Source organism: Nicotiana sylvestris, chromosome 7 (assembly GCF_000393655.2).
Source record: "Nicotiana sylvestris chromosome 7, ASM39365v2, whole genome shotgun sequence".
NCBI lineage: Eukaryota > Viridiplantae > Streptophyta > Magnoliopsida > Solanales > Solanaceae > Nicotiana > Nicotiana sylvestris.
Window position 1 is genome coordinate 101,801,906 of NC_091063.1, and position 15,694 is coordinate 101,817,599.

Below are 15,694 nucleotides of genomic sequence, written 5' to 3' on the forward strand. Positions count from 1 at the left end.
GCGTACGTGTACCCATTTATTTGGCGCGTCAAAAAATCATGTCACGCGAACGTGTCCACAATTAATAACACTTTATTATTATAAAAAAGAGAAAGGTTTGGCCAAAGTTGCATGTGTCTAAAGCAAACTACGAACATTTTGTCGTTTGGCATGATTAAATGGTAGACGGTGCACCTCGAGCTATATGAGCTAATTTAATTAATAACCTATGAAAACCCATTTTTATTATTGAGAAGGTTTGTTCGAAGCTGCGCGAATGCATACTCCGAATTGGTTTTTAGAATTGTAATCATGTCACGCGAACGTGTACAAAATCAAATTGTATTTTAAACGGCCCTAAAGGTTTCTCTACGAATATTTGTTATTTTACATCTACATTGTGAAATTAACACAAGAGCCATTGGTTACTAAGTGTCTAACTATGGCTTGTCTCAAATCTATTTGGCGGAATCCAGTTAATTAAGCACTAATGGAATTTGAACCCTTGCTATCGAATGAGTCACTTAATCTGAGCTCGTTCGACTACAAAGCTGTCACCAAAATGCACTCATTCAATTAATAAGAGAGCCCAAATAAGATAGGCCCAATTACTTAAGTGGCGCATCCGTTCAGGATTAAAGAGGAACAAATGGGCTCTAATCATGAGCCCACAAGAAACCGTGAATACAAGCCATCCCCCTTTTGTCTCAACATGGGTTCGAAATCCAAACCACAAAGCAAAGTATATTTTTTTTAAAAAACAAACTGACGCAAGGACAATCAAGGCCCGAGATCCTGGACATCGGACCATCACATTCAAACAAATCAGCCCTTCAGCTAATTCAACAAACAGCAATTACGCGAGACCTTACACCTGATTAAACCATTTCAATAACAAATTACACCTGATGAGACTGCTAAGTAAGTGAATCTGAACTTGAACAATCGACTCATATTTAACAAGTTTACAGATAATCAAGGTAATTCTATATACGTCTCAGACCCTAAAGTGACAAGCCAAAACATTTTCTTGTCCAATACACTATAAAACTGAATACGAAACATTTTTCTTGATGTCTAAGTACATCAAGCCTGTTGTGACAGTTCAAATAGATTACACAGCAAAAGAAGCTTTCATACAGTCTACATTACTCGATTTACATGATTGATGGTAAAACACAACTACTTATTCGACTAAACAAATTGTTCATCAAGCAATTACAAACAAATTCAGCTCTCAGAAGGATACTATCAGCAACCAGCAGAATACAATGCACTATATGGTTCCAAAATAAGGCAATCAAAACAAAATAAAGCTAAATCTATGAGCAAACAATGGTGACATTATGCTCAAAATATCCAGATTTTTATTTCATCTTTGAATCAGGTCTCACATTAGATAGAACTCAGAGATCATGTACCTGGGAATAAGGGGAAAGCAAAAGGAGTAAAGATTAGTAGGCAGCAGCAACAGAACAAAATCCCAAACTTAACAGCAGTAGTAAGCTCAAAAATGACCAATGAAATCAGCCTTGGACCCAACTTTAAACCAGCAGAAATAACCACTGATACCCAGCAATCAAAAAAGAACAACCAAAATTTGGACCAAACTTTTGAAAACCAACCAAGCTCAAATCATTTTAGCCCTCGATTGTTCAGAGATCATTTCAGAAGTGAGAGCCTCAAGAATTACAGAAAAACTTTCAATGGAACAGTGATTTTTGTTTTTTCCAGTTGTTCTGATTTCTCCTGTATTTTCTGTCTTTTTGGTCTCTCTAAGGTGTAAAAAAACTGTCTTGAATGAGAGAAAGACTTCTTTTTTAAAGGCTGACGGTCTGCTGTGTAACTTCCAAGGCAAGGCAGTCAATTTTTTCCCAAAATACCCTCATAGGGCATCTTTTAAAATTGATTTTTGGATAGCTGTCCATTTCCTTCAGATATTTTCAATTTACAGCCTATTTTCCCTAACCATTTTGGGCAGCTGTCCATTTAGGAAGCTTCCCATCAGTTATTAAAGATTCTTCAAGTTGAAACATTCTCCAAAATTACCCACTAAAGTTCCCCATTATACATTTACCCCCCTTAAATTCTGAATGCTCACAATCACAATAACAGTAAACAAACGGGCTGACACTTTCAAACAAATTGAAATTCAAAAAAACTATTGAAATTATGAGAAAACTAGCTTGAATATCCTTCACACATAAACGTGAATTCAGAAAATGTTCTTGAAACAAGAATTGATGCGAACGATGAACTATACTTGACTAATCTTTAATGCTTCAGTTCCAAAATTAATTCACAAATGTGAAATGAAACCTAGCGTAAAGAAGAAAATCTCATGAATTGAAACAAATTAAACTCAAACCGTACGAAGCCGATTGTCATTGACAATTACGCAAACAAGCTAACTAACGAACTTACAACCAGAACATAATGCAATTAAGCAAAAACGAAAATTCTGAAGGACAAAAACTAGAAAAACAAACAACCAAGCAAACAAACAGAAGAGATCAAAAAGAAACCAATCGACGCAAAAGAAATTCTCCCAAACCTGCTTCGACAAGAACTGCATGAACTCGAACAACCTTGAAGAAGAAAGTGAACCTTTGACGGTCATTAATCGGTTGTCCTTAACAAAAGACAAACGATTAATGACGGTTTTGGGTTCACTTGACTTCGCTAAGCCAGAAAAGAACCCAGGGAGAGATTTGGCTATCCGGACCTCTGCTATACCGATGAAGGACCATTTTGAAATGAAACAAACACGTATTTGAGGCAGGAAGGAGATGAGGGATTGCATTGTGTGATTTTCGGTGGATCTGGGAATTTTTAGGGTTTCAAGCGCTAAACTCAGATCTAAGATTCAAGGTGATGGAGGGGGATTTGAGAGGAACTGTTTGGAGATTTGGGATGAGGAGGTGGAAGGGAGTTCATGGTGTTAATTCGGTGGCGATTGGATGCCGGCGCCGCCACCGGACGGTGGGGAATTCTGGGGCGGCTACTAGGGCTTGGGGGCAGGCTTCTGAAGTTGGGGGTGTTGGGACGATGAACTAAGGGGGGGGGGTGTGCGTTCGGTCATATATATACTCCCCAGGCTTTAGTTCTGAGCCGTTTGATCAAGTGGAGATCAACGGCTCAGATCAACACTGATCGAAACGACGTCGTTTCGTTTGAGGGGGAATCCGGACCGGGTCAGGCGGGTTTGGGCTGGAATTGTACAGATCTAGAGGGAAATTGGGCTAAAGGAGATTTAAGGGCCCAAATCCGAATTTCCCTTTGTTTTTGAATCTCTTTTTTCTTTTCCAATTTCCAAATTTCTTTTCTTTTCAAAACTAGAAATAAAGCCTAAATTAATTATTAAAACTAATATTATCCTATCAAATTGAACTAATTAAACTCTAAAAATAATTACCATAACTAATTACATACCACATTAAAGAAAGCTAACAAAATTCGAGAAATTAAAATTAGAGTGCAAAAATGAACTATTTTTGTGATTTTTCCATTTTATAAAACACTAAATTACTAATTATTTCAAACATGCAAAAAAAATTAAATCCTAAATGCAAATGCGGCATATTTTGTATTTTTCATTAATTAACAAATGAAATGCACAGACAAAAAATGCAAATAATTAACAGCAAATGCCACAAAATCCACAAAATTGTAAATAATGAAATGAAATTACTTTGTTTTGAATTTATGGGAGTATTTCATGTAGGGCAAAAATCACGTGCTCACAGCTGCCTCTCTTTGTTCGGAAACACGAAGAGTTTTTGTGCAAAGATAAAGTGAGCGGATACGAGCGATTTTTGCCCGTTTGAATACACCATGGGGATCATTTTTGAAAGATTTGACCGCACCCTGCCTCTGAGGTTGCCTACATATCCTTGGCTAAAAAGGAATCAGGTCAGTGTAGTTCGGGAAGTTTTGGTAGCTGGTACTACCATGAAGCTGTGATTTCATTATTGCTACTGCTGCTGCTACTGCTTACTGAACCTCCTCATTACACCATGTCAGAATAAAACAACAAGCTATACTAGACTATGATCTATGGATTACAAAAGTCCTATCTATATCTTCAAACTTGATCTTGTGCTTCTTGTTGCTTTGTTGTTCTCCATTCTTTCGGAGACATCCGTTTGTTGCCACCTTGAATTGTAAACTGAGATGTTTTTCCCCTTCTTCAGGTGGGTGCTTGACTGCTGAACTTGATATGTATTCCCTGTTCTCCAGGCGGGCTCCTGATTGCTGACTTGAAAGTATTCCCTGCTCTCCAGGCGGGCTCCTGACTTCAACTTGAAATGTATTCCCTGCTCTCCAGGCGGGCTCCTGACTTCAAAAATAGGTAAAACAAAGAATTTAGAAGCTAAAACTTAAACTGTACTCCCTTGTTCTCCAGGCGGGCTCCTGACTGCTACGCTTGAATGTATTCCCTGCTCTCTAGGCGGGCTCCTGACTTCAACTTGAAATGTATTCCCTGCTCTCCAGGCGAGCTCCTGACTGCTAAACTTTAAATATATTCCATTGTTCTCCAGGCGGGCTCTTGACTTCAACAATATAGACAAAAGAAAGAAAATTTTCTTCCCCGGTTTGGTGGTTGGGCACAGATGTGAGTGTAAAACTAAATCATATTTACCAAGTATCACTAAGAATTTTGACATCTAGGTCCCACTATTCAGGGGGGGTCCTGACAACCCTTAACTAAACGACAATTTAAAACCTAAGTTATATCTTATACAGGTGTGACTTCTGCTAAACCTTGCTATCTAAGAGGATCTTTAAACTACTCCCCATTATCCAGGAGGGTCCTGAAAATCAAAAGTCTAATTTCATCTTAAGAGTGACAACTTTTATGGCTGAATTATACTACCCTACAACAGACTTTACGCTAAATGTTGTTATCTAATTGAACTCTTAAACTAAGTCCCATTATTCAAGAGGGTCCTGGAAACTCCTAATTGAATCCTATCTCGAACATGCATACTTCTAAGCCAACTTATATTCCTTTGGGATGCATTTATGCTAGATTATGCTATTTCTGAACATTTAAACTAGGTCCCATTTTCCAGGAGGGTCCTGAAAATCAAAAATCAAACCTGTTTGGTGGCTGCCTTTCTCCACGGAGAGTTTCTCCGAATCCAACGAATTTTTTGCCCCTGTTTCAATCAAAGAAAATTTTGTCAGTTTAAAGTGGTGGTTAGCTGATGGCATTCTTGCTGAAGATCTTTCTGCTGTAATGCTTGTTCTGATTGGCTTCTCCAAACTGGCCCTGAACCGCTTTGACTTTCTGACCTGACTTTCAAATCCCATGACTTTTGACGAGCCGAGCGTTCTATACTCCCACTGTTGTTTACCTCTGACCCCTTTATCTGAACCTTTGCATCCCCCATGGCATTACCAGTCCCTTCCACCGATGAGACTTCCGGTGATTCCTTGTACCCTCCCCTTACATCGTGTCATCCTTAGTATGCTTTGACCACTCCGTGCTTTGCAATTTTGGAAGTTGGTAGTGAACTTTGAAATCCTTTTCACTCGATTTGAACAATACTGACATTGAAACATCTTTAGATAAATACCCAAAAGAAAATGAAATGCAATGACTTTGCGGGTTAAGGATAAGAAGATTCCAAAACCAGATGACTGCTACCGAAGGAGAAGGAAAAATAAACTTATATGGGTGGAACAGCTAGTACCAATGATCATGACATGTATTTCAGATTAATCGGCCCAATCTGCCCAGCCAATCAACTTTTAGTTGCCGTACTTTGTTGCCCTAGAATTTCCATGACTTGATTACTTTACCCAAACCTCGGCCTTGTTCATCCTGCGGTGCCTTGAAACAGTTTTCCCACCAACAGACCTTTCTCACTTGTTGATTTTTCAACTCACTTTCGCCTCAAGGTGCCCTTGAGGGTTTTCACCAATAAGACCCTCTTATTTTTACTTTTTTCAACTCTCGTCGCCTTACGGTGCCCGCGAGGGTTTTCACCAATAAGACTCTCTCATTTTTATTTTTCCGCTTGAACCAGAGTGTTGGCCCTGACATGAATTACCTTTACCTGATTGACTTGGCATTTCTCAAAGACTGATCAGAAGGTCTTTCTTTGGACCGTAATGTGGGCTTTTGGATAGTGTTAAGAAGAGAGGATATCAAAGGCTCGAAACAATTCAAATGGGTTCAAAGTTACAACTTTCGGAATCGGATTTCTGACAACAACCACAGCTTTTGCCCCAGTTTCTCATTTGGGGACTTTTGGATTTTATTTTGATGGGACTGAACCATGAGGTTGCCTACGTATCCTTAAAAGGAATCAGGTCGAACGTAGTTCATGTCATAGAAATTACTTTGTTGTTGTGATTTTTCTCTTCTCTCTTTCTTTTCTTTCTCTCTCTTTTTCTTTTGTTATTCTTCTTTTCTTCTTTCTTTTCTCTTTTTTTCTTTTCTTGCTTTTCTCTTTTCTTTTCTTTTCTTTCTCTTTCTTCTCTCTTTTCATTTTTCTTCTCCTTTTCCTTTCTTGTTCAATCTTTCTTTTTCTTTTCACTTACTTATCATCCGCACTTGCATTTCTGAATTGTGCCGTTGATCCCAAAGGAGGGGTATGAAAGAAAATAAATAAGGCTCAAAAGGGTGACAAGGGATAAAGTTTTTAGATAGCAGAACAAAACACCTTTGTCATTTAAATCTTCAAAATATTCCAAATACAAACAAGTACAATCAAAGAAAGAAATCATACATAGTATCTCTTGACTGCATCGGAATTGATAGCCATTTCTACACATTTTCCTTCTACATCTGTCAAATGTAACGCACCATTGGACAACACTCTAGTTACAACAAATGGCCCCTGCCAGTTTGGGGCGAACATTCCTTTTGCTTCAGCCTGATGAGGCAAGATACATCGCAACACTAGTTGACCTACTTCGAACTTCCGTGGACGTACCTTCTTGTTATATGCTCTTTCCATTCTCTGTTGGTACAATTGGCCATGACATACTGCCGCCAATCTCTTTTCGTCAATCAAACTTAACTGCTCCAAACGGGTTTTGACCCATTCAACGTCATCAATTTCTGCCTCAACAACAATTCAAATGGATGGGATTTCAATTTCTACGGGTATTACTGCCTCCTTGCCATACACCAACAAATAAGGAGTAGCCCCTACTGAAGTTCAGACAGTAGTACGATAACCCAGCAACGCAAATGGCAGCTTTTCATGCCACTGCCTAGAACCTTCCACCATTTTTCAAAGTATCTTTTTTATATTCTTGTTGGCTGCCTCTACTGCTCCATTCGCCTTAGGGCGATATGGGGGGGAATTGCGATGTATAATCTTAAACTACTGACATGTCTCTATCATCATATGAATGTTGAGATTGGAACCATTGTCCGTGATGATTACCTTCGGAATCCCGAACCGGCAGATGATATTTGAATACACAAAATCGAACACTACTTTTTTTGGTCACAGATTTGAAAGTTTTCGCTTCAACCCACTTGGTGAAATAATCAATGGCTACTAGAATAAACCTGTGTCCGTTTGATGTTGCTGGCTCGATTGGCCCAATGACACCCATGCCCCAGGCAACAAAGGGCCATGGTGCCGACATTGTATGCAATTAGGATGGTGGGGAATGAATGAAATCTCCTTGCACCTGGCATTGATGGCACTGCGCACAAAACTGATGCAATCTTGCTCCATAGTGAGCCAGTAATAACCTGCTCGGAGAATCTTCTTTTCCAGAACGTACCCGCTCATATACGGTCCACAAACTCCGGAATGTACCTCGGTCATGATAGCTATGGTCTGTCTTACATCTATGCATCTTAACAACCCCAGATCTGGAGTTCTTTTGTACAATATCCCTCCACTGAAAAAAAATCCACTTGCCAATCGTCGAATCTTTCTTTTCTGATCACCTGCGGCCTGTACCGGATACACCCCCATCCTGATGTATTCTTTGATATCATGGAACCATGGCTCCCCATCAAGTTCTTCTTCCGCTATATTGCAGTAAGCGTGTTGATCACGGACCTGGATCTGCAAAGGGTCCACATAAGCCTTATCGGGATGATGTAGCATTGACGCCAGAGTAGCCAAAGCATCAGTAACTTCATTATGGATCCTTGGGATATGCTTGAATTCTATTGACTGAAACCATTGGCAAAGATCATGCAAACATTGTCTGTATGGTATGAGTTTCAAAATCCCGTGTTTCCCACTCTCCCTAAATTTGGTGCACCAGGAGGTCCGAGTCGCCCAAGACCAAGACTTCCTGGACACCCATATCCATAGCTAACCTCAAACCCAGAATGCATGCCTCGTATTTGGCCATGTTGTTGGTACAGTAAAAACGGAGCTGAGCCGTAACAGGGTAGTGTTGCCCTGTTTCAGAAATAAGTACTGCTCCTATCCCTACGCATTTCATGTTTGCGGCTCCATCAAAGAAAAGTTTCCATCCAGGCTTCTCGACTTGTTTTAACTCATCAATGTGCATCACCTTTTCATCAGGGAAATAAGTTTTCAAAGGTTCATAATCTTCATCAACCGGGTTCTCGGCCAAATGGTCCGTCAAGGGCTATGCTTTCATTGCAGTTCGAGTCATGTAGACAATGTCAAACTCCGTGAGCAGGATCTACCACTTTGCAAGCCACCCTGTGGGCATGAGCTTCTGAAAGATATACTTCAATGGATCTAAGCGAGATATGAGGTAAGTAGTATAAGATGACAAATAATGTTTCAACTTCTGCGCCACCCAAGTTAGGGCGCAACATGTCATCTCAAGCTGGGTGTACTTAACCTCGTACAGTATGAATTTCTTGCTGTGATAATATATGGCATGCTTCTTCCTACCAGTGATATCATGTTGACCCAGTACACAGCCGAATGAATTGTCCAATACTGTCAAATATAGAATCAAAGGTCGTCTTGGTTCTGGCGGGACCAACACGGGTGGATTTGACAAATACCCCTTTATCCTATCAAATGCCTCCTGACATTCATCTGTCCACCTGACCGCAGCGTCTTTCTTTAACAGCTTGAAGATGGCTCACAAGTTGTCGTGAGCTGAGCGATGAACCTGCTGATATAATTCAATCTCCCCAACAAACTCATCACCTCGGTCTTGTTCTTCGGAGGTGGCAATTCCTGGATAGCCTTGACTTTTGATGGGTCCAATTCAATACCCCGGTGGCTGACTACGAACCCCAGCAACTTTCCAGACGGCACCCCAAAAGCACACTTTGCAGGATTAAGCTTGAGATTGTACATGCGAAGCCTTCAGAAGAACTTCTTCAGATCCCTGACATGGTCAGACTGCTTCCTAGACTTCACGATCACATCATCCACGTATACCTCGATTTCCTGGTGTATCATATCATGGAATATTGTTGTCATTTCCCTCATGTAGGTTGCCCCAGCATTTTTCAAACCGAATGGCATGACCCGATAGCAGTATGTTCCCCACGGCATGATGAATGCCGTCTTTTCAGCATCTTCCTCGTCCATTAAGATCTGATGATAACCCGCGTAGCAATCCACAAAAGAACCAATCTCATGTTTGGCACAATTTTCAATCAATATATGGATGTTTGGCAGAGGAAAATCATCTTTCAGACTTGCTTTGTTGAGATCCCGATAATCAACGCACACCCTAGTCTTGCCATTCTGCTTTGGCACAGGCACAACATTGGCTAACCAGGTGGGATACCGCGTGACCCGAATATCTTTCGCATCGAACTGCTTGGTGACCTCTTCTTTGATCTTTACACTCATATCCATTTTGAACTTTCTCAGCTTCTATTTGACAGGAGGGAATGCCGGGTCAGTGGGAAACTTGTGAACCACTAAATCAGTGCTTAGACCCGGCATGTCGTCATAGGACCATGCAAAAACGTCTTTGTACTCGAACAGTGCTATGATTATCTCCTCCCTGAGTCGAGGTTCCAGATGGACACTTATTTTAGTTTCACGGACATTTTCTTGGTCCCCTAGATTAACTGCTTCTGTATAGTTCAAATTAGGTTTGGGCTTTTCCTCAAAATGACTTAATTCCTTACTAATTTCTTCATAGGCCTCATCATCATGAAATTCCAACTCGTTATCACACTCAATTTCTTGTATTATTATTTCAGAGTTAGATTGGCTTCTAAAACTGGGCCGAAGATTCCTCATGCATGTCATGTCATTGATATCAGCGTAAAAAGAATTGTACAAAAGAAGAAAACAAAAAATAAAATTAGAAGAAATGAAGGAAAAGGAACAATTGCATTTTATTGAATATAAAGATAATAGGGTTTTAACACATCCAACTGGACGGAACATAATATCTGAATTACAGACCCTGGAATAATCTAGACAACTAAAAGAAAATCAAAACCCACTACCAAGACTCCCTCCGGATAGGAAGAGGAGTAGCTTCCCAATTGTTGACTATTGCACGTGGTCCCACAAATTGCACATCTGCCTTGCTGGACCCTTCCCCAGCCTGAACCATATTGACCTCAGCGAATAACCTTTCGAACCCCTTCTCCAAATCTCCATCGGCTCTAATCAGTGGTCCAGGGACCCTTGACAACAGTTGCTTTCTGGTACCCAGCCTGACGAATGACCTAGACAGACGCAGGACTGGCTTTGGCAATGTCCATGCTTTCTTTTTCATTTTCCTAGCTCTTCTCATGTCTGCAACGGTAGGGTTGAACCCCAGACCAAAAGTATCTAGATTCCTTGGAAGGGAGACTGGCTGCACAATACCTTGTAGAGATGTACCCAAACCCTTGCCCGGTACAAAACCGTTTTTCAACATTTCGACAGCTACCATGACTGATGCCGCAGCCATCTTTGGAGTTGGCACGCACTTTCCTTGCGGAATATTCTCTACCGATACTGTGTCAGAAACCCGATAAACCCATGGTCCCTTGCCATCGTCAACCTCTATGAACGGCACAATGGCACCATTGGGCACACACAAATTATCTTTGCCATGTACAACAATTTCCTGTCGATCCCATTCAAACTTGACCATTTGATGCAGAGTAGACGGGACTGCTTTGGCAGCATGGATCCAGGGTCGTCCTAACAACAGATTGTATGAAACAGCCACATCGAGCACATGGAATTCCATAGTAAATTCAACAGGCCCTATTGTGAGCTCAAGCACTATGTCCCCGACTGAATCCTTCCCTCCACCGTCGAATCCCCGAACGCAAATACTGTTCTTGTGAATTCTTTTATCCTCCACTTGTAGCTTGTTCAATGTGGTGAGAGGATGAATGTTCGCGCTAGACCCGTTGTCAACCAGTACCCGAGTAACCGCGGAGTCTTCGCATTTCACCGTCAGATAGAGGGCTCTATTGTGCTCGGTGACCTCCACGAGCAACTCATCATCGGAAAATGTGACTCGGTTTACCTCAAATATTTTGTTATCTATCTTTTCCAAGTGGTTTACTGAGATTTTCTCAGGAACGTGGGCTTCGTTCAAGATCTTCATCAAAGCTCGACGGTGCTCGTCGGAATGTATCAGTAATGACAAAAGCGAGATCTAAGCCGGTGTTTTCCTCAATTGCTCCACAATGGAATAGTCCTGTGCTTTCATCTTTTTCAAAAATTCCTCTGCTTCTTCCTCGGACACAACTTTCTTCACCGACACTGGATTGTCTTTGGATGTTTTAGCTTTTCTCAACTCTTCGGGGGCAAAACATCTCCCTGATCGAGTCAAACCATGGGTCTCACACACTTCTTCTCTAACCTCTTTCCCCTGGTAAGTTACTGTTACTCGTTCATAATTCCACGGGACCGCCTTGCTGCTGATCACTGAAAACTGAGTTACTGGTTTTATAATAACAGGCTCTGTGCGAGTACCCTTCACGACCACGACAGGTTTACTTGTAACCCCTGGTACCACCACTTTAGCTTTCTCTGGTTTCACGGCAACAGTACTTGACGACCCTTTCTCGGCTACCACAGCTGGCTTATTGTCTACCTCTCTCCGCCGGACCACTGATTTCCCACTGGTTACCTTTTCCTTTGAATTGGTTTCACTGGAGCGGATCATCATCACCATCTGCGAGGGTTTCTTAGCCTCCCCTCCCTTGTGTATCAACTCAATCATATGGGTTTCATGGTGAGATGGTAGCGGATTCTGGTTGATGTTTGGTGTTTCTGGGGCTTGAACCTCGATCCGATGAGTATCAATAAGCTCTTGTACAACTGTTTTTAGTTTCCAGCATTTCTCTGTGTCATGGCCCAGGGCCCCTGAACAATACTCACAATTTACCGAGTGATCAAGATTTCTAGGAAGGGGATTCAGCATTTTAGCCTCGATCGGATTCAACATGCCCAACTGTCTCAATCTGCGGAATAGGCTGGTATATGATTCTCCCAATGGAGTGAAAGTCTTCTGCTTCTGCACTCTTTCATTCTTAAAGGCTTGATTGGGTCGAAAACCTGTTCTAGGGGGGTTTTTGTAGGCTTTTGGGGGTGGATGGGCATTTTGTGGAGTTTGGTAGGGACTCTGTGGAGTTGGTGCATGTCATTGCGCGTGAGCGGGAGGTTGGGTATAGGTTTGTGCGTGATAGACAGAAAAATGGGGATCTGGCGGTGGGTAGTAGTGTTGTGGTGGGCTATATGAAGTGTGGGGGTATGTTTGGGGATAGGGTCGAGGCTTGTTGTAGAATGGTGGAAGGTTCCTGGATCCACCCCAAGCCGCCGACTCGATCGTTGCAACATCCTCTTTCTTCTTCTTTCCGAGCACACCCCCAGTACCATTTTGAATGGCTTGAGTGGTTGCTTTGATTGCTGAATAACTCATAATCTTATTGGAATTGAGTCCCTACTCAACCATGCCTCCCATTTTCACAATTTCATTAAAGGACTTGCCTACTGCTGATACCAAATGACCAAAATAAGTGGGCTCCAAAGCCTGCAAGAAATAATCAACCATCTCGCTTTCTTTCATCGGGGGGTCAACCCTCGCTGCTTGCTCTCTCTAACGGAACCCATATTTTCGGAAACTCTCACCGGGCTTCTTCTCAATCTTTGTCAATGACAGATGATCTGGGATGATTTCGAGATTATACTGAAAATGACAAGCGAAGGCTTGTGCCAAATCGTCTCATGTGTACCACCTGCTATGATCTTGTCTGGTGTACCATTCTAGTGCCGACCCACTCAAACTTTGGCTGAAATATGCCATCAGCAATTCGTCTCTTCCACCTGCCCCTCTCATCTTGCTACAAAATCCTCTTAAGTGTGCTACCGGGTCGCCATGCCCATCGTACAGATCAAACTTGGGCATTTTGAACCCTGCTGGAAACTGAACATCTAGAAACAGACACAAATCCTTACAGGCCACACTCACTTGGCCTCCCAACCCCTTCATATCTCGAAACGATTGCTCTAAGCTTTTGACCTTTCTGATCATCTCTTCATGCTCGGGATTTTTGGGCGGTTTCTCGGTCTTTGCTGGGATATCAAGATGAGGAGTGTAAGGATATAGTTCTGGAACTTTGAAAGTGGGTTCAGGGGGATAGTACTGGTTGTCATGAGTTTGAAAGAGGGGTTAACTGGAAGATCTGTGTAATGTAGCAGGTGGGGGTGCCACAAAAACAGGTGTAATTGGTGGGGGAGGATACGGGACTTGTTTGGGTGGTGGAGCTTGAGAAGTATGGGAAGTGGTTCCTTGACATTGTTGGTAGAGGGGGAAGGATGGAGATGAATTCATAGTGGGAGGCTCCGGATGTTGGGCTGATGGTAGGATATAAGCAGGATTGGCGGGATAAACCGGTGGTGGATGCCCTTTCGCCCAAGCTTGGTACATTTTAGCCATCTGCTGTTTCAGCTTATACATTTCTTCCCTTATTGCATTAACGTCCATTTCTTCCATCTCTTTCGATGGATCGACAATACTGGTTTCCGATTCCTGGTCGACCATATTTAGCCTATCTTTTGATCAGGTGTTGTAGGAGTGAGTTGCCAGAATGCCAGTCAACTAACCACCTTCCTAGACTTAATGCATCAAACAAACAACCTTGTTAGCGATTAGGCTTTAACAGATTGGCAACCGCACATTGGGCATGAATGCACCTAAATAGTTAACCATCTCTATTATGTATTTGATCAGTTGCAAGCGTCATCCCGACCTTTTCTTTCTTTTAATTGCAAACATCCCCTTTTCTTTTCTTTTCTTTCCTTTCCTTTCATTCTGGCCTCTGTTCTCTCTTAGTTTTTACTCTCTCTTATTCTCTTTATTCCTTTCTTGTTTTTCCGCTCTTTCCTTTTCTTTACTCTCTTATTTTTCCTCTTAATTTCTTTCCCTCTTTTCCTCTCTTTTTTTTTGGTTGCGGTCGAATCCTATGGAGATTGCCTACGTATCATGACCCCGCATGAATCAGACCAAGCGTAGTTCTTGTGGATAAGTGTAAAATAAAGTAAAAACATTTGGGATTTTCAATTTTCATATAAAAACGCTATTACAAAGACTGAAACTAACAAACTCGAAAGAAACTAATAGACTCGAGATACAGACTCAAAAGCAAACAACCCGCATGCTCTAATAACAGAAATACAAACTCCAAAACAACTGGCAAACTTTAACGGAAAGAAAACACAGACTCAAGAAATCACAAATACATCAATGCCTCAACTGTCCCTGGGACCCGCGGGGCGTCATTTGGCCATGTTGCGGGCCGACTTGCTAAATCGTCCTGAAGGTGGTAGAGATCTTCCATTACCCGACAAACAAAAATCATCACAGTGGCGAAGAACATGGATCTCGTCATATCCTCACAGCTACTGCACTTTATTGCGATATAGTTGGCAACCCTTTTGACTTGCTCTCTTATGACGCCCTTCTCTTGCAACAAACGCCCAATTTGTTCGGTTCTGGCTTCCAAAGTTCGTTCAGTTACCTGGTTCTGCTCTTGGAGTTGTTGCAAGTCCCTTTCTAGCCATGCCATTAATGCATAACAATGTTCTCTTTCAGCCTTAAACCTTTTGGCTTGTTTAGCCATTTCACCCTCGAGGTTGCTGATTGCCTTTTCCCAACCTGTGACCCCTCTTTCATATCTTTCTTTTTTCTGCTGAACGAAAGTTGTACGCCCTTCGAAACTTTTGGCTAACCTTGCCCGTGCTTTTGCTAGTTCAAACTTAGCTTTCTGCAGATCATCTTCGTAGTCACGTACCTTTTGAGTGAGGTTGTAAATGAGCCTCTCATCTTTCCTGCTTCGTCCTGGGTTCTCGGCTTCAATTTTCAACTGTCGAACCTGAGCTCTGAGGGCCTCGTTTTCTCGCACCAATCTTCTCATTTCATCTTCGGCCTCTTGTTTCTGCAAATCATTGTTTAAGGTGACATTTCTCAATTCTTCTCGCAGACCGTGGATAACGGCCTTATATTCCTTCTCCTTCTTCCCCCAAGCTAACCTCTCTTGAATTTTATCATCAAAGACTTGAACATGAGGTCTTTTGGCGGGCCTCTTGGGCTTTGGCTCATTGTTTACATAAGACATTTCCTCAAACCAAGCAGCATAATATGGATCTACTTACCCCTTTGCGACGTCTGGTACCTGGGTGCCATTTTTGAGATACCAGCAGCTATTCCAATCCTGCTGAACTACAGCCTCAGGCAATGCGGCTTCTGGATGCAACTCTATGACCTAGATGCTTAGATCTTCACCTTCAGGCACAATCTGATACCTCCCCAATTGCCTCAAGAC

The 15,694-nt window shown here is 41.9% G+C and overlaps 1 protein-coding gene across 1 annotated transcript; it reads right to left on the bottom strand.

Annotated features, from left to right (window-relative positions):
- Nucleotides 1-14,602: 14,602 nt before the first annotated feature.
- Nucleotides 14,603-15,487, bottom strand: LOC138873532 (dynein regulatory complex subunit 4-like). The gene has a single exon (XM_070152002.1). It carries the CDS (start codon nucleotides 15,485-15,487, stop codon nucleotides 14,603-14,605), a length of 885 nt encoding a protein of 294 aa, XP_070008103.1.
- Nucleotides 15,488-15,694: the final 207 nt, after the last annotated feature.

Bases quoted from the DNA above. Each gene is read 5' to 3' on its own strand.
- LOC138873532 (XM_070152002.1), bottom strand. From the start codon at position 15,487: ATGTCTTATGTAAACAATGAGCCAAAGCCCAAGAGGCCCGCCAAAAGA.